General features: G+C 51.6%; 1 protein-coding gene across 1 annotated transcript; it reads right to left on the minus strand.

Annotated features, from left to right (window-relative positions):
* Positions 1–12,922: 12,922 nt before the first annotated feature.
* On the minus strand, positions 12,923–22,430 carry CMAS (cytidine monophosphate N-acetylneuraminic acid synthetase). Its single transcript, XM_077267223.1, has 8 exons — positions 22,195–22,430; positions 20,050–20,192; positions 19,777–19,932; positions 19,515–19,645; positions 19,176–19,270; positions 18,872–19,040; positions 17,708–17,861; positions 12,923–13,505 (listed from the first exon to the last, which is right to left on the minus strand). Exons 1-8 carry the CDS (start codon positions 22,347–22,349, stop codon positions 13,333–13,335), a joined length of 1,176 nt encoding a protein of 391 aa, XP_077123338.1. The 5' UTR covers positions 22,350–22,430; the 3' UTR covers positions 12,923–13,332.
* Positions 22,431–26,248: the final 3,818 nt, after the last annotated feature.

Here is a 26,248-nt window from a genome sequence, read left to right on the forward strand (position 1 = left end):
GGCCCCTGTGCTCTGCCTGGGACCACTGTGCTCTGCCTGGGGCCCCATATGCTGCCTGGGGCCCCTGTGCTCTGCCTGGGGCCCCTGTGCTCTGCCTGGGGCCCCATATGCTGCCTGGGGCCCCTGTGCTCTGCCTGGGGCCCCATGTTCTGCCTGGGGCCCCTGTGCTCTGCCTGGGGCCACTGTGCTCTGCCTGGGGCCCCTGTGCTCTGCCTGGGGCCACTGTGCTCTGCCTGGGGCCCCATAAGCTGCCTGGGGCCACTGTGCTCTGCCTGGGGCCCCATATGCTGCCTGGGGCCCCATAAGCTGCCTGGGGCCCCTGTGCTCTGCCTGGGACCACTGTGCTCTGCCTGGGGCCCCATATGCTGCCTGGGGCCCCTGTGCTCTGCCTGGGGCCACTGTGCTCTGCCTGGGGCCCCATATGCTGCCTGGGGCCACTGTGCTCTGCCTGGGGCCCCATATGCTGCCTGGGGCCCCTGTGCTCTGCCTGGGGCCCCATGTTCTGCCTTGGGCCCCATGTTCTGCCTGGGGCCCCTGTGCTCTGCCTGGGGCCCCATGTTCTGCCTGGGGCCCCTGTGCTCTGCCTGGTGCCCCATATGCTGCCTGGGGCCACTGTGCTCTGCCTGGGGCCCCATATGCTGCCTGGGGCCCCTGTGCTCTGCCTGGGGCCCCATATGCTGCCTGGGGCCCCTGTGCTCTGCCTGGGGCCCCATGTTCTGCCTGGGGCCCCTGTGCTCTGCCTGGTGCCCCATATGCTGCCTGGGGCCCCTGTGCTCTGCCTGGGGCCCCATATGCTGCCTGGGGCCCCTGTGCTCTGCCTGGGGCCCCATATGCTGCCTGGGGCCCCTGTGCTCTGCCTGGGGCCCCTGTGCTCTGCCTGGGGCCCCATGTTCTGCCTGGGGCCCCATATGCTGCCTGGGGCCCCTGTGCTCTGCCTGGGGCCCCTGTGCTCTGCCTGGGGCCCCTGTGCTCTGCCTGGGGCCCCATAGGCTGCCTGGGGCCCCTGTGCTCTGCCTGGGACCACTGTGCTCTGCCTGGGGCCCCATATGCTGCCTGGGGCCCCTGTGCTCTGCCTGGGGCCCCTGTGCTCTGCCTGGGGCCCCATATGCTGCCTGGGGCCCCTGTGCTCTGCCTGGGTGTAGGACACTGGTGACGTCACTTATCTCCGGACATTAGCTCCGGACATTATCTCCGGACATTAGCTCCGGACATTATCTCCGGACAAAGCCACGGAAGTTGGCACAAATTGCAGGAAGTAGTATTCTAGGCAATTATATATTAGAAGGTTAAAAGAAAAAAGCTTCGGTACATAAAATGCAAAAAACACCCAAGGGGAACACCAGAATAGCACCCTAAATCACATTATTTACATATATGCCAAGGAAAACAGCAAGAATAAAAGCATAGTGCTTGCTGAGGTTAGCTGGTACTATTATATGTTGAGACAACACTGCATGTATCTGGAATATATTTAAATCCTTGGTTCTCTTCTTTGGGCTCAGGGGTCAATTCCTACTGGGTTTCCCATGCATTGTGTATACACAAAAAGCTGAATTCTTTCAAAACTGACCAATCAGAGCTCCGTTTTAGATTCCAAAAAATGACAAAAAAATTAGGATACACACAGTGGCCGCTGCTTTCTCCCTGTCACCCTTCATCATGGGGGATATCCGGGACTTTATGAAAAAATGTATCTAAGCAGTAGCAGGCAGTTGGTAGTTGCATCTTACCTACCTGTTGTGCCCGGCGCCTTTCTTCCCCAGCACAGAGCAGTCACAGGCCGCTCCTGCCGCAGATTCAGCTGTCTCTGCTGACTTCACGCTGACAGAGCAGAGGCTTCTTTTTCGCTCCGCTCTGTTGATGGGGCTGGACTGCTGACGTCATTCTGATTGACAGCTGAATTCCCGCTGCCTAAATGGGGGAGCCGGCTGTCAATAAGAATGATGTCGGACATCACACCTCCTCACATCCGCAGAGGCAGCGGACTCCCCAGCAGGAGCGGTCTGTGACGGGGAAGAACGGCGCTGGGCACAACAGGCAGGTAAGTGCCAACTACTTTTTTTGTTTTTCCATAAAGCTTCGGATGTCCCCTGTAAGGCTATGTTCACATTTGCGTTGTGCGCCGCAGCGTCGGCGACGCAGCGCACAAAAAAACGCAGCAAAACGCACGCTAAAACGTTGCGTTTTGCGACGCATGCGTCCTTTTTGGCCGAAAGTTGGACGCAAAAAAAATGCAACTTGTTGCGTTCTCTGCGCCCAACGCTTGCGGCCATGCATCGCAAAACGCAGCACAACGCATGTCCATGCGCCCCCATGTTAAATATAGGGGCGCATGATGCATGCGGCGACGCTGCAGCGCCGAACGCTAATGTGAACGTAGACTAATGAGAGGGAGAAAGCAGCGGCCACTGTGTGCATTTTTAATTCTTTTGTCATTTTTCTTAATATATAACATTACTCGAGGCTCTGATTGGTCAGTTTTGAATGAATTCAGCTTTACGTGTATGTCCACAAGTCTTGACCAGTACACAAGTAACCGGGATAACCACAGCATGGAAAGGATTGTTAATAAAAGGCCATTCAGTAATGTGGGGGAGATTCACAAGGAGCGGACTGCTGCTGGAGTCATTGCTTCACCACACACAGACGTCTCCAGGACATGGGCTACAAGTGTCACATTCCTTGTGTCAGCCACTCATGACCAATAGACAACGCCAGAAGCCTCTTACCTGGGCCAAGGAGAAGAACAACTGGACTGTTGTCAGTGGTCCAAGGTCCCAGAGTCTGGAGGAAGAGTGGAGAGACCACAATCCAAGCTGCTGGAGGTCTGGTGTGAGGTCTCCACAATCAGTGATGGTTTGGGGAGCCATGTCACCTGCTGGTGTAGGTCCACTGGGTTTTATGAAGACCAAAGTCAGCGCAGCCGTCTACCAGGACATTGTAGAGCACTTCATGCTTCCCTCTGCCCACAAGCTTTCTGGAGATGGAAATGTCATTCTCCAGCAGGACTCGGCCCCTGTCCACACTGCGAAAAGTACCAATACCTGGTGTAAAAACAACAGTATCACTGGGCTTGATGGGCAGCAAACTCACCTGACCTTAACCCCATAGAGAATCTATGGAGTATTGTCAAGAGGAAGATGACACCAGACCCAACAATGCAGACGAGCTGAAGGCTGCTATCAAAGCGACCTGGGCTTCCATAACCCCTCAGCAGCACCACAGGCTGATCGCCTCCATGCCACGCCGCATTGATGCAGAAGGAACAAAGACCAAGTACTGAGGGCATTTACTGATCACACATTTCAGTAGGGAACATTTCAGATTTTACAATCGTTTTTCAAGCTGGTGTTATAAATTATTCTAATGTACTGAGATAATTACTTTTGGGTTTTCATTGGCTGTAAGCCATAATCATCAACATTAACAGAAGTAAACACGTGAAATAGATCACTCTGTGTGTAATGACTATAGAATATAGGAGATTCACTTTTTGTCTTGAAGAACTGAAATAAATTCACTTTTTGATATTCTAATTTTGTGAGAAGCTCCTGTAGGACGTCCTCTGTACAGCAACTCCATTCCAGCTGTCTCACTACAGAGATGAGTAGATCGGAGTTACAGCTCATTATTTCTGTGCACACAGTACTGTCTATTCTACTGGTTGACAACCTACTAAAAAAACATTTTGGACACCTGGACTCAAATTCACGGATGGGCTGACATTTTTACAGACATCTGCCATGCCCCTAAAGCCGGGCAGCAGAGTTGAGGACAGACTGGAGAGGTGCAAGAGTTAGCGGGGAGGCGACAGAAGAGGGTGTTGCAGTAATCGAGGCGGGTGATGATGAGGGCATGCACAAGGGTTTTGGTAGATTGTGGGGTGAGGAAAGGTCGGATTCTGGCAATATTCTTGCGTTGGAGGCGACAGGAGGTGGCAAGAGTTTGGACGTGCGGTTTGAAGGACAGGGCAGAGTCGAGAGTTACCGCGAGGCAGCGGATTTAAGGTGCGGGAGAGAACGTGATGCCGTTTACCATAATAGATAGGTCAGGTAGGGGGGATACGTGAGATGGGGGAAAGATGAGGAGTTCGGTTTTGTCTACATTGAGTTTGAGGAAGCGAGAGGTGAAGAAGGAGGATATGGCTGACAGACACTCCAGGATTCTGGACAGCAGAGAGGCGACATCTGGGCCAGAGAGGTAGATCTGAGTGTCGTCCACATATAGATGGTACTGGAAGCCATGGAACTTTGAGTTGTCCTAGGCCAAGGGTATAGATGGAGAAAAGTAGGGGACCCAGGACAGACCCTTGAGGGACTCCAACAGAGAGAGGGTGGGATGAGGAGGTAGTGTGGGAGACGCTAAATGTGCGGATGGAAAGATATGAGGCAATCCAGGACAGGGCAAGGCCTTTGATGCCAAGGGAAGAAAGAATCTGTAGCAGTAGGCAGTGGTCAACTGTGTCGAAGGCAGAGGACAGGTCGAGAAGGAGGAGGAGAACTGTGTTAGTTTTGGCTGTAAGTCCAGAGAGAATCTTTGCCCTGATGCACTAATAATTCAGACAGGAACCATCCTGCCTTGCATCTGGGTCCTCATTTCTTGAACACTGCTCAGTATCTTGTGATAGTGAGGTGATCCCAATCTGAGTTAGGTCATCTTGGTTGACATGGACAACTGATTCCAGGTTGTTGTACCCCGCTGCTGTAGTTATCTTTATATCTGTCCATTTTAATAGCTTGCAGCCAATCCACCACAGAGACCACCTGGGACCATTCAGGCGAGCTGGGGTCCTGAGGAGCTGTGTTTGTTCTTGAACCTTCCAGTCTGGTCCTTTTTAAAGTATTTGGGTTTCGGATGAGTTTGTCAAGCATGCTATCTGTCCAAATTTGGGCCAGCAGTCCAGCATGAGCTGATGGAGGGCATTGGGGCAGTCCATGGGAGGAGGGAGGCGATATAATTCTTCTATGGCTTTGATGATTGATCTATACAAAATGAGTTCCATATATTGCTCCATACAGTATAATGAGCCACATATATTGCTCCATACAGTGTAATGGACCCATATATTACTCCATACAGTAGAATGGGCCCCATATATTACTCCATACAGTATAATGGGCCCCATATATTGCTTCATACAAAATAAGGAGTTCCATATATTGCTCCATACAGTATAATGAGCCCCATATATTGCTCCATACAGTATAATGGACTAATATTGCTCCAAACAGTATAATGGGTCCCATATATTGCTCTATACAGTATGAGCCCCATATATTGCTCAATACAGAATGAGTTCCATATATTGCTCCATATAGTATAATGAGCCCCATATATTTCTCAATACAGTATAATGGGCGCAACGTATTGCTCTATACAGTATGAGCCCAATATATTGCATCATACAGAATAATGAGTTCCATATAATACTCCATACAGTATAATGGGCCCCATATATTGCTCCATACAGTATAAGCCCCATATATTGGTCCATACAGTATAATGGAATCCATATATTGCTCTATACAGTACAATGGGCCCCATATATTGCGCCATACAGTGTAATGGACCCCACACATTGCTCCATACAGTATAATGAGCCCAATATATTGCACCCTATAGAATAAGGAGTTCCATATAATACTCCATACAGTATAGTGAGCCCCATATATTGCTCCATACAGTATAATGGGCCCCATATATTGCTCCATACAGAGTGAGTTCCATATATTGCTCCATACAGTATAGTGAGCCCCATATATTGCTCCATACAGTATGAGCCCCATATATTGCTCCATACAGTATAATGGGTCCCATATATTAATCCATACAGTATAATGGGCCCCATATAATACTCCATACAGTATAATGGCCCTATATAATACTCTATACTGTATAACAGGCCCCATATAATACTCCATACAGTATAATGAGCCCTATATATTGCTCCATACAGTATAATGGGCCCCATATATTACTCCATGCAGTATAATGGGCCCATATATTGCTCCATACAGTACTGTATAATTGGCCCCATATATTGCTCCATACAGTATGAGCCTCATATATTGCTCCATACCGTATAATGTGCCCACAAATTGCTCCTTAAAGTATAATGAGCCCAATATTTTGCACTATACAGAATAATGAGTTCCATATAATACTCCATACAGTATGAGCCCCATATATTGCTCCATACAGTATAATGGGCCACATATATTGCTCCATACAGAATGAGCCCCATACAGAATGAGTTCCATATATTGATCCATACAGTATGAGCCCCATATATTGCGCCATACAGTATAATGAACCGTATATATTGCTCCATACAGTATAATGGGCCCCATATATTGCTCCATACAGTATGAGCCCTATATATTGCTTTATACAGTATAATGAGCCCCATATATTGCGCCATACAGTATAATGAACTGCATATATTGCTCCATACAGTATAATGGACCTCATATATTGCTCCATACAGTATAATGGCCCCATATATTGCTCCATACAGTATAACGGGCCCCATAATACTCCATACAGTATAATAATACCATATAATGCTTCATACAGTATAACAGGCCCCATATAATACTCTATACTGTGTAACAGGCCCCATATAATACTCTATGCAGTATAACAGGCCCCATATAATACTCTATGCAGTATAACAGGTCCCATATAATACTCCATACAGTATAACGGGCCCCATATAATACTCCATACAGTATAATAATCCCATATAATGCTTCATACAGTATAACAGGCCCCATATAATACTCTATGTAGTATAACAGGTCCCATATAATACTCCATACAGTATAACGGGCCCCATATAATACTCCATACAGTATGAGCCCTATATGTTGCTTCATACAGTTTAATGGTCCCGATATAATACTCCATGCAGTATAATGGGCCCCATATATTACTCCATGCAGCATAACGGGCCCCATATATTGCTCCATACAGCGTAATGGCCCCATATATTGCTCCATACAGTATAATGATCCCATATAGGACTTTTTTCTTGCCGTGTTTTTTTATACAATATAACTATAGGGTTAGTAATGGGTGTCTTAAAGACGCCTCTCCATTACTAAGCTGTGGGCTTGATGTCACCTGACATTACAGAGGTGACATCAACCCCAGAAATATGAACCCCCAATTGCCACCGCTACAGGGTAAGTGGGAAGAGCTGGGTAAAGCGCCAGAATTGGTGCATTTAATAGATGCGCTTTTTCTGGGCGGCAGCGGGCTAATATTTTTAGACTGTGGGGGCAATATCCATGGCCCCTTACCCAGCCTGAGAATTGATGCCACTTTTCCTGAGTTCTGCCCCTAATTTGAGCAGATTTTGTAGCTTTTAGGTCCTCCTGAAAGTGTTGTGTATGCCTGGTTTTGCCTCCCATTGAATTGAATGGTGTTCGGTGAACATCGGGATGTTGGGGTAACATAACCGAACCTTGAATGGTTCACTCATCTCTACCCTTCTGCCGGGACAGGTCCTGTTTGTGCTGTGCATAACAGCCTGTATAGCGCATGCGCAGTAAAAACTTCTGGGGGTTGTTGGAAAGTTCACGGACAATGCTTTTTTTCTGCCGGAAGCTACGGACGACAGAGAAAAGCACAGTTGGCAATTGTGCACATAAGGCTCATGTCGGCAGGATCAGCCACGATCTGATGTGTATGGGGCCTCGCAACTTTCCTTCAGTACTGTATGTGAGGAACGGGAAGGATCTGGCGTGTTGGAAGCAATACGTTGCGCCCATTATACTGTATTGAGAAATATATGGGGCTCATTATACTATATGGAGCAATATATGGAACTCATTCTGTATTGAGCAATATATGGGGCTCATACTGTATAGAGCAATATATGGGACCCATTATACTGTTTGGAGCAATATGAGTCCATTCTACTGTATGGAGTAATATATGGGTCCATTACACTGTATGGAGCAATATATGTGGCTCATTATACTGTATGGAGCAATATATGGAACTCATTTTGTATGGATCAATCATCAAAGCCATGGAAGAATTATATCGCCTCCCTCCTCCCATGGACTGCCCCAATGCCCTCCATCAGCTCATGCTGGACTGCTGGACCAAATTTGGACAGATAGCATGCTTGACAAACTCAAATATAGTATAATGAGCCCCATATATTTCTCAATACAGTATAATGGGCGCAACGTATTGCTCTATACAGTATGAGCCCAATATATTGCATCATACAGAATAAGGAGTTCCATATAATACTCCATACAGTATAATGGGCCCCATATATTGCTCCATACAGTATGAGCCCCATATATTGGTCCATACAGTATAATGGACCCCATATATTGGTCCATACAGTATAATGGAATCCATATATTGCTCTATACAGTACAATGGACCCCACACATTGCTTCATACAGTATAATGAGCCCAATATATTGCACCCTATAGAATAAGGAGTTCCATATAATACTCCATACAGTATAGTGAGCCCCATATATTGCTCCATACAGTATAATGGGCCCCATATATTGCTCCATACAGAGTGAGTTCCATATATTGCTCCATACTGTATAGTGAGCCCCATATATTGCTCCATACAGTATGAGCCCCATATATTGCTCCATACAGTATAATGGGCCCCATATATTAATCCATACAGTATAATGGGCCCCATATAATACTCCATACAGTATAATGGCCCTATATAATACTCTATACTGTATAACAGGCCCCATATAATACTCCATACAGTATAATGAGCCCTATATATTGCTCCATACAGTATAATGGGCCCCATATATTACTCCATGCAGTATAATGGGCCCATATATTGCTCCATACAGTACTGTATAATTGGCCCCATATATTGCTCCATACAGTATGAGCCCCATATATTGCTCCATACCGTATAATGTGCCCACAAATTGCTCCTTAAAGTATAATGAGCCCAATATTTTGCACTATACAGAATAATGAGTTCCATATAATACTCCATACAGTATGAGCCCCATATATTGCTCCATACAGTATAATGGGCCACATATATTGCTCCATACAGAATGAGCCCCATACAGAATGAGTTCCATATATTGATCCATACAGTATGAGCCCCATATATTGTGCCATACAGTATAATGAACCGTATATATTGCTCCATACAGTATAATGGGCCCCATATATTGCTCCATACAGTATGAGCCCTATATATTGCTTTATACAGTATAATGAGCCCCATATATTGCGCCATACAGTATAATGAACCGCATATATTGCTCCATACAGTATAATGGGCCCCATATATTGCTCCATACAGTATGAGCCCTATGTATTGCTTTATACAGTATAATGAGCCCCATATATTGCGCCATACAGTATAATGAACTGCATATATTGCTCCATGCAGTATGAGCCCCATATATTGCTCCATACAGTATAATGGACCTCATATATTGCTCCATACAGTATAATGGCCCCATATATTGCTCCATACAGTATAACGGGCCCCATAATACTCCATACAGTATAATAATCCCATATAATGCTTCATGCAGTATAACAGGCCCCATATAATACTCTATACTGTGTAACAGGCCCCATATAATACTCTATGCAGTATAACAGGCCCCATATAATACTCTATGCAGTATAACAGGTCCCATATAATACTCCATACAGTATAATGGGCCCCATATAATACTCCATACAGTATGAGCCCTATATGTTGCTTCATACAGTTTAATGGTCCCGATATAATACTCCATGCAGTATAATGGGCCCCATATATTACTCCATGCAGCATAACGGGCCCCATATATTGCTCCATACAGCGTAATGGCCCCATATATTGCTCCATACAGTATAATGATCCCATATAGGACTTTTTTCTTGCCGTGTTTTTTTATACAATATAACTATGGGGTTAGTAATGGGTGTCTTAAAGACGCCTCTCCATTACTAAGCTGTGGGCTTGATGTCACCTGACATTACAGAGGTGACATCAACCCCAGAAATATGAACCCCCAATTGCCACCGCTACAGGGTAAGTGGGAAGAGCTGGGTAAAGCGCCAGAATTGGTGCATTTAATAGATGCGCTTTTTCTGGGCGGCAGCGGGCTAATATTTTTAGACTGTTGGGGCAATATCCATGGCCCCTTACCCAACCTGAGAATTGATGCCACTTTTCCTGAGTTCTGCCCCTAATTTGAGCAGATTTTGTAGCTTTTAGGTCCTCCTGAAAGTGTTGTGTATGCCTGGTTTTGCCTCCCATTGAATTGAATGGTGTTCGGTGAACATCGGGATGTTGGGGTAACATAACCGAACCTTGAATGGTTCACTCATCTCTACCCTTCTGCCGGGACAGGTCCTGTTTGTGCTGTGCATAACAGCCTGTATAGCGCATGCGCAGTAAAAACTTCTGGGGGTTGTGGGAAAGTTCACGGACAATGCTTTTTTTCTGCCGGAAGCTACGGACGACAGAGAAAAGCACAGTTGGCAATTGTGCACATAAGGCTCATGTCGGCAGGATCAGCCACGATCTGATGTGTATGGGGCCTCGCGACTTTCCTTCAGTACTGTATGTGAGGAACGGGAAGGATCTGGCGTGTTGGAAGCCCAATGGTTCATAATCCACTGCCACAAGAGCTGGACATCTGCTCTCTAATAGACAGCGTGAGAAGGTTTAGTGACTGCTGTGTATGTGATAGGAGCGAGAGCTGCAGGGCTGACAGTTATCCCATACGTCTGATGGTCGTAGGCCACGGTCACACTAGCAGTATTTCTAGCTAAAACCAGGAGAGGAACAATCAGAGGAAAAGTCCAATAGAAACACTGTCAGCACAGAATGACTGCTGAAACCAAGGCAGGAGCACGGTGCCCCTTGGAGCAGACAATCATTTAAGTACAGCTTCCCATCTACTTGTTTTCCATTTATGTCCACCCTTCTCTGGTTTTATAATGCCAGAGCTGTCAATCAAAGTAGAGGGAGGGCGGAGATGGAGAAAAGAAAACACGTAGATGGGAAGGAGCTCTGAAATGTCTGGCCAAAGAAAGGGTGCACCGGACCTTGGTTTGAATAGTCATTCTGTGCTGACAAAGTCCTTTTAAAAGGGGTCGTGCAGAGACAAGTTATCACCAAACTATGGGATAGGAGATAACGTGCTGACCAGTGAGTGCAACTGCTGGGACCTGCATCGATTGGCAAAACAGGGACTTTCTATCCCCGTTACAGAATAGAGTGGCTGGTTGGACGCCCTACCACTGCTCCATTCATGCTCAATGGAGCTGCTCGAGAAAAACAGAGCGCTCTGCAGCCCCATAGAGCAAGAATGGAGCTCAGACCGAGCATGTGCACTGCTGCTCAAAGAATGGAGCTCAGACCGAGCATGTGCACTGCTGCTCAAAGAATGGAGCTCAGACCGAGCATGTGCACTGCTCTCTCAAAGAATGGAGCTCAGACCGAGCATGTGCACTGCTGCTCAAAGAATGGAGCTCAGACCGAGCATGGGCAGTGCTGCTCAAAGAATGGAGCTCAGACCGAGAATGTGCAGTGCTGCTCAAAGAATGGCGCTCAGACCGAGCACGTGCACTGCTGCTCAAAGAATGGAGCTCAGACCGAGCACGTGCACTGCTGCTCAAAGAATGGAGCTCAGACCGAGCATGGGCAGTGCTGCTCAAAGAACGGAGCTCAGGTGGAGCACGTGCAGTGCTGCTCAAAGAATGGAACAAAGACCGAGCATGTGCAGTGCTGCTCAAAGAATGGAGCTAAGACCAAGCACGTGCACCGCTGCTCAAAGAATGGAGCCAAGACCAAGCACGTGCACCGCTGCTCAAAGAATGGAGCTCAGACCGAGCATGTGCACTGCTGCTCAAAGAATGGAGCTAAGACTAAGCATGTGAAGTGCTGCTGACCTTTGGCCCATGTTCTGAAGACCCGTTTGTTATTGCCCCTTTGCGTCTGATCTGCTGCTTCTTACCTTTGGACCGTGTTCTGATGACCCGCTTGTTATTGCCCCTTTGCTTCTGCTGCTGATCTTTGGACAGTGTTCTGACTACCTGTTTGTTATTGCCCCTTTGCTTCTGATTTTCTACTGCTGACCTTTGGACCGTGTTCTGACGACCCGTTTGTTATTGCCTCTTGGCGTCTGATCTGCTGCTGCTTACCTTTGGACTGTGTTCTGATGACCGGCTTGTTATTGCCCCTTTGCCTATCTGCTATATCACTAATATTATGACCTTGGCTTGTGACCTGAATTCCGACTTCATATTTTCCCTTGGTTTACTATGTGCTTTTTTGGTACTGATCCCAAAACGTCTGATTTCACAACCCACGGCCAGGCCGTGAATCAGCGACTAGCGTCACACCACGCACCTTCTTCACATCATCTTTTACTGTTCCTTATTGGCTTTTGTTTGTCTCTTTCTTTAGGTTTTTTGCCTCGGTTATTTGTAAAATTGGAAATTTGGTGAAAGAAAATTGCACTCATGGAAGTGAAATAATTGATCATTTTCAATAATTTTTCCCTTTCTGACCAGCTCTGCGCAGCGGTCACGCACACGGGGAAGTGTTGGCTCTGCAGCAGCCGAGAGGGGCATTTACGACTCACCAGCTCAGCGACCAGACCTTGTAGAGCCTCCACCAACAGCAGTCACCATATCACCTGCTCCTGAGCCGGCCACAGAACAGGCAGATTTTAGCCGCATGTCGCCGCGCTGTGTACTGCCAAAGTGACGAACCTCCTCCTCCGACATCAGCCCGTCTGGACCACCGTCATCCTCAGCCATGGTTCGGCTAATTGTTGCCTCAGTGTGGTAATCGGCCTGAGATCTTTGCCCCCCCCAAGCCGGATTCCCACCCTAATATTTGGTCTGGATCAGAGGGGTCCGGACCAATTACATACGGTAACACAACACAATGACCGCGCCTGTGACGCCGTCACCACATATTTATTCCGGCCGCGGCCAATAGAAAAGAACATAAAATCTGCACCGCAAAGAATAAATTATCAGAAGCCCCTGAGGCTGTAAACAATTCCTGGCTGTGAAGAGCCGCAGGATCGGTGACTAAAACCCTCAGCATCCTTCACTCCTATTAGATAAAATATACATAAAAGAAATAAAAGCATCATCTTCCTGATTCATAAAACCGACCCCGCAACCCGGGACGCGATCACAATCTGTCCGCAGCTGCACCCACCACGAAGAAAGTGTCCATGATTGCAGGCCGCGCCGAAAAATAATAGAACAGAGAACGAGTAAATTATAGCAGTGGGGGAGGGGCGGCAACCTTCCGGCATCTCCCCCTCTCTGAGCGCGCCAGCGTCATCACCGGCTCTCCATCAGGGTGAGGATGTGTTCAGCGAACTCCTGGACTGCGCCGAACCCCCCGCCCTGTGTGCAGGAGAAGCTGTCCGTCATCTTGGCAGCAGTCGATGCGTCTGCTGGGACCGCACTAGTGCCGGCGAGCTTTAGGCACTCCACATCAGAACCGCTGCATCCTGCCGGGGACAGAAACGGGCGAGTGTTACTACAGGGTGAGGGATACGGGCGAGGGTCACTGTGGGGTGGTGGGAGCTTGAAACGAGCGTGCACTACTGCGGGAAAAGGGAAGGAAACGAGTGATCGCTACTGCGGGAAAAAGGAGGGAAACGAGTGATCGCTACTGCAGGAAAAAGGAGGGAAACGAGAGATCGCTACTGCAGGAAAAAGGAGGGAAACGAGAGATCGCTACTGCAGGAAAAAGGAGGGAAACGAGAGATCACTACTGCAGGAAAAAGGAGGGAAACGAGCGATCACTACTGCAGGAAAAAGGAGGGAAACGAGCGATCACTACTGCGGGAATAGGGAGGGAAACGAGTGATCGCTACTGCGGGAATAGGGAGGGAAACGAGCGATCACTACTGCGGGAATAGGGAGGGAAACGAGCGATCGCTACTGCAGGAATAGGGAGGGAAACGAGTGATCGCTACTGCGGGAATAGGGAGGGAAACGAGTGATCACTACTGCGGGAATAGGGAGGGAAACGAGCGATCACTACTGCGGGAATAGGGAGGGAAACGAGAGATCGCTACTGCAGGAATAGGGAGGGAAACGAGTGATCGCTACTGCGGGAATAGGGAGGGAAACGAGTGATCACTACTGCGGGAATAGGGAGGGAAACGAGCGATCACTACTGCGGGAATAGGGAGGGAAACGAGAGATCGCTACTGCAGGAATAGGGAGGGAAACGAGTGATCGCTACTGCGGGAATAGGGAGGGAAACGAGAGATCGCTACTGCGGGAATAGGGAGGGAAACGAGAGATCGCTACTGCGGGAATAGGGAGGGAAACGAGCGATCGCTACTGCAGGAATAGGGAGGGAAACGAGAGATCGCTACTGCAGGAAAAGGGAAGGAAACGAGAGATCGCTACTGCGGGAATAGGGAGGGAAACAAGAGATCGCTACTGCAGGAAAAGGGAAGGAAACGAGAGATCGCTACTGCGGGAATAGGGAGGGAAACGAGAGATCGCTACTGCGGGAATAGGGAGGGAAACGAGAGATCGCTACTGCGGGAATAGGGAGGGAAACGAGAGATCGCTACTGCGGGAAAAGGGAAGGAAACGAGCAATCGCTACTGCGGGAATAGGAAGGGAAACGAGAGATCGCTACTGCGGGAATAGGGAGGGAAACGAGAGATCGCTACTGCGGGAAAAGGGAAGGAAACGAGAAATCGCTACTGCGGGAATAGGGAGGGAAACGAGAAATCGCTACTGCGGGAATAGGGAGGGAAACGAGCGATCGCTACTGCGGGAATAGGGAGGGAAACGAGCGATCGCTACTGCAGGAAAAGGGAAGGAAACGAGAGATCGCTACTGCGGGAATAGGGAGGGAAACAAGAGATCGCTACTGCAGGAAAAGGGAAGGAAACGAGAGATCGCTACTGCGGGAATAGGGAGGGAAACGAGAGATCGCTACTGCGGGAATAGGGAGGGAAACGAGAGATCGCTACTGCGGGAATAGGGAGGGAAACGAGAGATCGCTACTGCGGGAAAAGGGAAGGAAACGAGCGATCGCTACTGCGGGAATAGGAAGGGAAACGAGAGATCGCTACTGCGGGAAAAGGGAAGGAAACGAGCGATCGCTACTGCAGGAAAAAGGAGGGAAACGAGAGATCGCTACTGCAGGAATAGGGAGAGAAACGAGCAATCGCTACTGCAGGAAAAAGGAGGGAAACGAGAGATCGCTACTGCAGGAATAGGGAGAGAAACGAGCAATCGCTACTGCAGGAAAAAGGAGGGAAACGAGAGATCGCTACTGCAGGAAAAGGGAAGGAAACGAGCGATCGCTACTGCGGGAATAGGGAGAGAAACGAGCAATCGCTACTGCAGGAAAAGGGAAGAAAACGAGCGATCGCTACTGCGGGAATAGGGAGGGAAACGAGAGATCGCTACTGCGGGAATAGGGAGGGAAACGAGGGATCGCTACTGCGGGAATAGGGAGGGAAACGAGAGATCGCTACTGCGGGAATAGGGAGTGAAACGAGAGATCGCTACTGCGGGAATAGGGAGGGAAACGAGCAAGCGTTACTGAAGGAAAAGAGAAACGAGCAATCGCTACTGCAGGAAAAGGGAAGGAAACGAGCGATCGCTACTGCAGGAAAAAGGAGGGAAACGAGAGATCACTACTGCAGGAAAAGGGAAGGAAACGAGGTCGCTACTGCGGGACTAGGGAGGGAAACGAGTGATCGCTACTGCAGGAAAAAGGAGGGAAACGAGCAATCGCTACTGCAGGAATAGGGAGGGAAACGAGAGATCGCTACTGCGGGAATAGGGAGGGAAACGAGCAAGCGTTACTGAAGGAAAAGAGAAACGAGGGATCGCTACTGCGGGACTAGGGAGGGAAACGAGTGATCGCTACTGCAGGAAAAAGGAGGGAAACGAGAGATCGCTACTGCGGGAATAGGGAGGGAATCGAGCAAGCGTTACTGAAGGAAAAGAGAAATGAGCAATCGCTACTGCAGGAAAACGGAAGGAAACGAGTGAGAACAACTGCAGGAAAAGGGAAGGAAACAAGCAAGCATTACTGAAGGAAAAGAGAAACGAGCGATCGCTACTGCGGGAATAGGGAGAGAAACGAGCAATCGCTACTGCAGGAAAAAGGAGGGAAACGAGAGATCGCTACTGCAGGAATAGGGAGAGAAACGAGCAATCGCTACTGCAGGAAAAAGGAGGGAAACAAGAGATCGCTACTGCAGGAAAAGGGAAGGAAACGAGCGATCGCTACTGCGGGAATAGGGAGGGAAACAAGAGATTGCTACTGCAGGAAAACGGAAGGAAACGAGTGAGAACAACTGCAGGAAAAGGGAGGGAAACAAGCAAGCGTTACTGAAGGAAAAGAGAAATGAGCGATCGCTACTGTGGAAACAGGGAGGGAAACGAGCGATCACTACTGCGGGAATAGGGAGGGAAACGAGCAAGCGTTACTGAAGGAAAAGAGAAACAAGAGATTGCTACTGCAGGAAAACGGAAGGAAACGAGTGAGAACAACTGCAGGAAAAGGGAGGGAAACAAGCAAGCATTACTGAAGGAAAAGAGAAACGAGCGATCGCTACTGCGGGAAAAGGGAGGGAAACGAGCGATCGCTACTGCAGCAACAGGGAGAGAAAGGAGCAAGCGTTACTGAAGGAAAAGAAACGAGCGATAGCTACTGCAGGAAAAGGGAGGGAAACAAGCAAGCGTTACTGAAGGAAAAGAGAAATGAGCGATCGCTACTGCGGAAATAGGGAGGGAAACGAGAGAGAGCAACTGCGGGAACAGTGAGGGAAACGAGAGATCACTACTGCAGGAAAAGGGAGGGAAACGATCGATCGCTACTGCAGGAAAAGGGAGGGAAATGAGTGAGCGCAACTGCAGCAATAGGGAGGGAAACGAGTGATCGCTACTGCGGGAATAGGGAGGGAAACGAGCGCGAGCAACTGCAGCAATAGGGAGGGAAACGAGAGATCGCTACCGCGGCAATAGGGAGGGAAACGAGCGATCACTACTGCGGGAAAAGGGAGGGAAATGAGTGAGCGCAACTGCAGGAAAAGGGAGGGAAACTAGCGAGCGCAACTGCAGGAAAAGAGAGGGAAACGAGCTATCGCTACTGCAGGAAAAGAGAAGTAAATGAGAGAGCTACTGCAGGAAAAAAGAGGTAAATAAGAGAGCTACTGCAGGAAAAGGGAGGTAAATGAGAGAGAGCTACTGCAGGAAAAGGGAAGTAAATGAGAGAGCTACTGCAGGAAAAGGGAGGTAAATGAGAGAGCTACTGCAGGAAAAGGGAGGTAAACGGATAGAGGTAGGGAAACAGGCGAGTGCTATAGCGGGTGAATTCTCCGCCTGTCACACTACAACACCCAGCATACATTGAGAAAGCCCAAAAAGAGTGTTACAGTAATGATATTTTGGATTAGTTTTTTATCGTCACCAAGAATTCAGAATCGATGGGAGAAAATTCACCTGTGACTGTCAGAGCATGCTGGTTGTCGTAGTCCCTTACCAGGTGGAGAAGCTACATTATGAAACGAAGCAGTGTGGAAGCCCCTCCCCATCACGAGAACTCATCCCCCATTACAGAAGCCCTCCCTTAACAAGAGCTCCTCTTCATTGCAGAAGCCCTCCTTTACAACAGACCCTCCCATCACGCGGGCTCCTCCCCTTCAGAAGCCCCTTCTCCTCTCACCCATGTAGGCTGTCTCGCTCAGAGACAGTCCCATCTCCCTTGTCCATCGCTGGAGAGCTTCCCTCTTGTCGGTGACGTTCACCTCGATCTTACACGGCAGCTTCAGGGCAGAAATCAACGAGGGGCCGATCATCCTCTCCGAGATCAGCAGGACCTGAAGGCAGGAATGACAGCAGGAAGAATCAGAGGGGAGGAGCAAGGGTCCGCCCAGCCGGTCAGAAGAGCGATGGTCAGCCCAGCCGGTCAGAAGAGCGATGGTCAGCCCAGCCGGTCAGAAGAGCGATGGTCCGCCCAGCCGGTCAGAACAGCGATGGTCCGCCCAGCCGGTCAGAAGAGCGATGGTCCGCCCAGCCGGTCAGAAGAGCGATGGTCCGCCCAGCCGGTCAGAAGAGCGATGGTCCGCCCAGCCGGTCAGAAGAGCGATGGTCCGCCCAGCCGGTCAGAAGAGCGATGGTCCGCCCAGCCGGTCAGAAGAGCGATGGTCCGCCCAGCCGGTCAGAAGAGCGATGGTCCGCCCAGTCTGTCAGAAGAGCGATGGTCAGCCCAGTCAGTCAGAAGAGCGATGGTCAGCCCAGTCAGTCAGAAGAGCGATGGTCAGCCCAGTCAGTCAGAAGAGCGATGGTCAGCCCAGTCAGTCAGAAGAGCGATGGTCAGCCCAGTCAGTCAGAAGAGCGATGGTCAGCCCAGTCAATCAGAAGAGCGATGGTCAGCCCAGTCAGTCAGAAGAGCGATGGTCAGCCCAGTCAGAAGAGTGATGGTCAGCCCAGTCAGAAGAGCGATGGTCAGCCCAGCCAGAAGAGCAATGGTCAGCCCAGTCAGAAGAGCAATGGTCAGCCCAGTCAGAAGAGCGATGGTCAGCCCAGTCAGAAGAGCGATGGTCAGCCCAGTCAGAAGAGCGATGGTCAGCCCAGTCAGAAGAGGAAGAGCAATTGTCCGCCCAGTCAGTCAGAAGAGGAAGAGCAATGGTCCGCCCAGTCAGTTGGAAAGAGGGGGTCTAGTGATCGAGTCAGCCCACTGAACCGGAGAGGGGTGAGGAATGATGGGCTGCCCAGTCAGTCGAAGGGGAGAGGAACAATGGTCAGGCCAGTCTTTCCGAGAGGGAAGGAGCCGATGGTCAGCTCAGTTAGGCTGGGGGAGAGGAGCGATGGTCAGCCCCTCACTCACTGTGACTCCGCGATCCAGCAGTTTCCGGATCCCGTCCAGATCCCGCAGACTGTAGGAGATCATCTCCTGCTCCTGGCTGAGGTAGACGCGGCCGTCCGTGAAGCAGCCATCAATGTTACAGATCAGCAGCTTCACCACGGTGGGCGCCGCCTTACCGAAATAGCCGTACCTGGGGAGCGACACATGGTGAAGTGTTACCTTACGTCACAAGCAGGGGCAGCCGCCATGTTACAGGAGGCGGTGTCCCCAGCAATATATTGAGTGATGGGTGGAGCCCTCCTTTGGGGGCGTGGTTTCATCTCACCTTTTAACCCTTTGCTCTGCAATGGGCCAGTCCAGGTCGACGTCGATGTCTGTGCTGTGCTCTGGCTTCATCTCATAGTAAGCCATCCTCCCGCCCTGCAAAGAAACAGCACGTCAAAACATCGCCAACAGCACCACCGCGCCATCACCCGCCGGGTACAGGGGTCACGGCGATACAACGGACACCTCGGGTGCACCGCAGGATTGACACTGACTTCCATACTAGCGCGGCAGTATCTGATACTACAGCTCCTCACCCAAAGCCAGGGCCTGTGCCAGCCGTGGGTGGAGGGCGGACAAACACACCCGAAAGGGGCCGCGGGGGAGGGGAACAACACACCTGCAAGAGGCCGCGGACGATCAGCTCTTTGGTGGCGAAGTAGAAGGATCCATTCTCATAGAGCTCCCCCCTCCAGTCCTGGCGACGTGGTCGGCGCTCTGGGATCAGGTTCTCCGGTACCGTGGCCTCACCTGGTGGAATATGAACAGGGTCACTGGTAAAAACATCCAGGAACAGGATGCTGGGACTTGTAGTTCAGCAGCCCTGCACACGCACTCCTATCAGTGGCCGTTGAGCAATGGCGACTTTCCTGCCTGCTCACCTGGCGCCTTCACTTCTCGCCACCGGAATAGGTGATGGCGGACGACCGAAAAGACAGAGTCGAAGCCCTGAGTGGAGATCATATCCACCACCTTGATGAGGTCTTCAGGGTGGAGGCACGGAGAGGTGGCCTGGATGTTCCCCACAACGTCCACCTCTGCGAAAGAGAAGAGCGTGAGAGACCGAGTCCGGCGTACAGCGCCCATATGGGGGGACACGAACACAGGAGAAAACAAACAGGAAGCCTCCGTGGTGACCCCGCATGACCTCTGACCTGGGTGCTGCTGCAGGAACTCCTGGATGGTCTCCAGGGAGGAGGTTGTGTCCTTAGACACCTCCGCGCTCCTCCGATGAACCTGCGCCCCGTAATCCAGCGCCACCTTCTCAATCTCATCGTTGTCTGTAGAAACCCAGACGCTGGAAGAAAAGGAAAATTGTGAAAACCCAAAAATCCAGGGGCGAGAGTGAGGAGAGCGACGTAACGCGGCGAGAGGAGAACAGAGCGACGGAACGGGGCGAGAGGAGAACAGAGCGACGGAACGGGGCGAGAGGAGAACAGAGCGACGGAACGGGGCGAGAGGAGAACAGAGCGACGGAACGGGGAGAGGGAGAGACGGAACGGGGCGAGAGAAGAACAGAGCGACGGAACGGGGCGAGAGAAGAACAGAGCGACGGAACGGGGAGAGGGAGAGACGGAACGGGGCGAGAGGAGAACAGAGCGACGGAACGGGGCGAGAGGAGAACAGAGCGACGGAACGGGGAGAGGGAGAGACGGAACGGGGCGAGAGGAGAACAGAGCGACGGAACGGGGAGAGGGAGAGACGGAACGGGGCGAGAGGAGAACAGAGCGACGGAACGGGGCGAGAGGAGAACAGAGCGACGGAACGGGGCGAGAGGAGAACAGAGCGACGGAACGGGGCGAGAGGAGAACAGAGCGACGGAACGGGGCGAGAGGAGAACAGAGCGACGGAACGGGGCGAGAGGAGAACAGAGCGACGGAACGGGGCGAGAGGAGAACAGAGCGACGGAACGGGGCGAGAGGGAGAGACGGAACGGGGCGAGAGGGAGAGACGGAACGGGGCGAGAGGGAGAGACGGAACGGGGCGAGAGGGAGAGACGGAACGGGGCGAGAGGGAGAGACGGAACGGGGCGAGAGGGAGAGACGGAACGGGGCGAGAGGGAGAGACGGAACGGGGCGAGAGGGAGAGACGGAACGGGGCGAGAGGGAGAGACGGAACGGGGCGAGAGGGAGAGACGGAACGGGGCGAGAGGGAGAGACGGAACGGGGCGAGAGGGAGAGACGGAACGGGGGAGAGGGAGAGACGGAACGGGGGAGAGACGGAACAGGGGAGAGGGAGAGACGGAACGGGGGAGAGACGGAACAGGGGAGAGGGAGAGACGGAACGGGGGAGAGACGGAACAGGGGAGAGGGAGAGACGGAACGGGGCGAGAGGGAGAGACGGAACGGGGCGAGAGGGAGAGACGGAACGGGGCGAGAGGGAGAGACGGAACGGGGCGAGAGGGAGAGACGGAACGGGGCGAGAGGGAGAGACGGAACGGGGCGAGAGGGAGAGACGGAACGGGGCGAGAGGGAGAGACGGAACGGGGCGAGAGGGAGAGACGGAACGGGGCGAGAGGGAGAGACGGAACGGGGCGAGAGGGAGAGACGGAACGGGGGAGAGGGAGAGACGGAACAGGGGAGAGACGGAACAGGGGAGAGGGAGAGACGGAACGGGGGAGAGACGGAACAGGGGAGAGGGAGAGACGGAACGGGGGAGAGACGGAACAGGGGAGAGGGAGAGACGGAACGGGGGAGAGACGGAACAGGGGAGAGGGAGAGACGGAACGGGGGAGAGGGAGAGACGGAACGGGGGAGAGACGGAACAGGGGAGAGGGAGAGACGGAACGGGGGAGAGACGGAACGGGGGAGAGACGGAACGGGGGAGAGACGGAACGGGGGAGAGACGGAACGGGGGAGAGACGGAACGGGGGAGAGACGAGCGCGGGAATGGGGGAAGAAAGAGAAGAGAGCGATGGAACGGGGAGATTGAGAGACGGAATGGGGGGAGAGAGAGAAGAGAGCGACAGAACGGGTAGACAGAGAGATCGACTGGCTGGGGCGAGAGAGCAATGGCTCCCACTGTTCGGGGAGGCGGTGTCTATGGTGACGGGTCGTACAGTAGGGGGCGGTGTCTATGGTGACGGTTGGTCGTACGGTAGGGGGCGGTATCTATGGCGACGGGTCTTACTGTAGGGGGCGGTGATGGGTCAGTGTGGTGGTGTCTGTATGTTGATGGATCCCACTGTTTCTATGGTGATAGGATACACGGGGGCGGGCGTGGGGCAGTGTCTCTATGGTGACGGATCACACTGTGGGGGGGGTCTCTATGGTGACGGCGCCCCCCGTCGCCATGGTTACCTGTGGAAGGCTCCGCTGTCCACCGCCGCCCGCAGCACCCAGCCAATCAGCGGCCTCCCCGCTAACTTCTTGATGTTCTTCAGCGGAATCCCCTTACTGCCGCCCCGGGCCAGGACCAGCGCCGCCACATGCCGCGTCCCGCGCTCCGCCGCCATAGTCTGCTCTCTGCCGCTGCTACGTGTCCGGACCGCCCACTTCCACCACGTGACCGGGCAAAGAGCGGAGCAGCCAATCACAGCGCAGCTCCGTACAGATCACATGACAGGAATCCTCCACTCACAGTCCGGATCAGAGGTCCCTCGGTGTCCGGCCTGACGGCTCCTCGGTGCAGTGTGATGTGACGCGGTTCCCGGGGTCTCCCTGCCCTCACCCCGGGGCTGGATGATGTAACCCGCACTGTACTGATCACAGGGTCCGGGGATGAGGGCAGGATCCCGGTCACTCTACATAGGAGGGCGGTACCAGCGTGTGCTGTGGGAACGGGACACTGTGAGGGGGACACTGAGGGACGGGGACACTGTGAGAGGGGGGACACTGTGAGGGGGACACTGAGGGACGGGGACACTGTGAGAGGGGGGACACTGAGGGACGGGGACACTGTGAGAGGGGGGACAATGAGGGACGGGGACACTGAGGGAAGGGGAACACTGAGGGACGGGGACACTGTGAGAGGGGGGACACTGTGAGGGGGACACTGAGGGACGGGGACACTGTGAGGGGGACACTGAGGGACGGGGACACTGTGAGAGGGGGGACAATGAGGGACGGGGACACTGAGGGAAGGGGAACACTGAGGGACGGGGACACTGTGAGAGGGGGGACACTGTGAGGGGGACACTGAGGGACGGGGACACTGTGAGGGGGACACTGAGGGACGGGGACACTGTGAGAGGGGGGACAATGAGGGACGGGGACACTGAGGGAAGGGGAACACTGAGGGACGGGGACACTGTGAGAGGGGGGACAATGAGGGACGGGGACACTGTGAGAGGGGGGACAATGAGGGACGGGGACACTGTGAGAGGGGGGACACTGTGAGGGGGACACTGAGGGACGGGGACACTGAGAGGGGGGACACTGTGAGGGGGACACTGAGGGACGGGGACACTGTGAGAGGGGGGACAATGAGGGACGGGGACACTGAGGGAAGGGGGACACTGTGAGGGGGGGGCACTGTGAGGGGGAACACTGAGGGACGGGGACACTGAGAGGGGGGACAATGAGGGACGGGGACACTGTGAGAGGGGGGACATTGTAGGACGGGGACACTGAGGGAAGGGGGACACTGTGAGGGGGGGGCACTGTGAGGGGGAACACTGAGGGACGGGGACACTGTGAGGGGGAACACTGAGGGACGGGGACACTGTGAGAGGGACATTGTCGGACGGGGACACTGTGAGAGGGGGGCACTGTGAGGGGGACATTGTCGGACGGGGACAGTGTGGGACATTGTCGGACGGGGACACAGAGGGGGACATTGTCGGACGGGGACAGTGTGGGACTGGAGGAGGGAAAAAAAATCTTAGAAAAATGAAGGAAATTTTGGAAAACTGCGGCTGTGAGAGACGGCGAGATGTAGAAGGGCGTGAGAACAACTTGTGACTGAACACAAGGAGTCCAGAAGGAGCGACGTCCGATGGCGTCTTCCTCTAGAGCATCACGGGCGTTTCTTCACGTTACGTGGATCCTGGAATTGATGTCTGTGATCTGGTGATCAGTGATGGGGCGATACTTCATGTCTCTGTGATCTGGTGATCAGTGATGGGACGATACTTCATGTCTCTGTGATCTGGTGGTCAGTGATGGGGCGATACTTCATGTCTCTGTGATCTGGTGATCAGTGATGGGACGATACTTCATGTCTCTGTGATCTGGTGATCAGTGATGGGACGATACTTCATGTCTCTGTGATCTGGTGATCAGTGATGGGACGATACTTCATGTCTCTGTGATCTGGTGATCAGTGATGGGACGATACTTCATGTCTCTGTGATCTGGTGGTCAGTGATGGGGCGATACTTCATGTCTCTGTGATCTGGTGATCAGTGATGGGACGATACTTCATGTCTCTGTGATCTGGTGATCAGTGATGGGACGATACTTCATGTCTCTGTGATCTGGTGATCAGTGATGGGACGATACTTCATGTCTCTGTGATCTGGTGATCAGTGATGGGACGATACTTCATGTCTCTGTGATCTGGTGGTCAGTGATGGGGCGATACTTCATGTCTCTGTGATCTGGTGATCAGTGATGGGGCGATACTTCATGTCTCTGTGATCTGGTGATCAGTGATGGGACGATACTTCATGTCTCTGTGATCTGGTGATCAGTGATGGGACGATACTTCATGTCTCTGTGATCTGGTGATCAGTGATGGGACGATACTTCATGTCTCTGTGATCTGGTGATCAGTGATGGGACGATACTTCATGTCTCTGTGATCTGGTGGTCAGTGATGGGGCGATACTTCATGTCTCTGTGATCTGGTGATCAGTGATGGGACGATACTTCATGTCTCTGTGATCTGGTGATCAGTGATGGGACGATACTTCATGTCTCTGTGATCTGGTGATCAGTGATGGGACGATACTTCATGTCTCTGTGATCTGGTGATCAGTGATGGGACGATACTTCATGTCTCTGTGATCTGGTGGTCAGTGATGGGGCGATACTTCATGTCTCTGTGATCTGGTGATCAGTGATGGGGCGATACTTCATGTCTCTGTGATCTGGTGATCAGTGATGGGGCGATACTTCATGTCTCTGTGATCTGGTGGTCAGTGATGGGGCGATACTTCATGTCTCTGTGATCTGGTGATCAGTGATGGGGCGATACTTCATGTCTCTGTGATCTGGTGATCAGTGATGGGACGATACTTCATGTCTCTGTGATCTGGTGATCAGTGATGGGACGATACTTCATGTCTCTGTGATCTGGTGATCAGTGATGGGACGATACTTCATGTCTCTGTGATCTGGTGATCAGTGATGAGACGATACTTCATGTCTCTGTGATCTGGTGGTCAGTGATGGGGCGATACTTCATGTCTCTGTGATCTGGTGATCAGTGATGGGGCGATACTTCATGTCTCTGTGATCTGGTGATCAGTGATGGGGCGATACTTCATGTCTCTGTGATCTGGTGGTCAGTGATGGGGCGATACTTCATGTCTCTGTGATCTGGTGATCAGTGATGGGGCGATACTTCATGTCTCTGTGATCTGGTGATCAGTGATGGGACGATACTTCATGTCTCTGTGATCTGGTGATCAGTGATGGGACGATACTTCATGTCTCTGTGATCTGGTGATCAGTGATGGGACGATACTTCATGTCTCTGTGATCTGGTGGTCAGTGATGGGGCGATACTTCATGTCTCTGTGATCTGGTGATCAGTGATGGGGCGATACTTCATGTCTCTGTGATCTGGTGGTCAGTGATGGGACATCTACCTAAAACTACCATGGCTTTCCGACTCTCCCTCTTCCTACTCTGCCTGTGTGTGTAACCAAAAACCCCTCATTTCCCCCTCCCTCAATAATTTATGTGGATCTATGCTGCGACAGACAAGTCTCCCTATCCTCCTCATTCCCCCTCCCACCTGCTACTGTTTAAAACTGGTATAGAAACCATGAGCTTCTATTCTGCAATATTATTCGGCCCCTGTAACTTAATACTTTGTTGCGCCCCTTTTGCTGCGATTACAAGTCTCTTGGGGTTTGTCTCTATCAGTTTTGTACATGGAGAGACTGAAATTCTCGCCCGTTCTTCCTTGGCAAACAGCTCGAGCTCAGTGAGGTTCGATGGAGATCGTTTGTGATCAGCAGTTTTCAGCTCTTTCCACAGATTCTCCATTGGATTGAGGTCTGGACTGTGACTTGGCCATTCTAACACCTGGATACGTTTATTTGTGAACCATTCCATTGTAGATTTTGCTTTATGTTTGGGATCATTGTCTTGTTGGAAGACAAATCTCCGTCCCAGTCTCAGGTCTTTTGCAGACTCCAACAGGTTTTCTTCAAGAATGGTCCTGTATTTGGCTCCATCCATC

This window comes from Ranitomeya variabilis, chromosome 5, assembly GCF_051348905.1.
Source record: "Ranitomeya variabilis isolate aRanVar5 chromosome 5, aRanVar5.hap1, whole genome shotgun sequence".
NCBI classification, from domain to species: Eukaryota; Metazoa; Chordata; class Amphibia; order Anura; family Dendrobatidae; genus Ranitomeya; species Ranitomeya variabilis.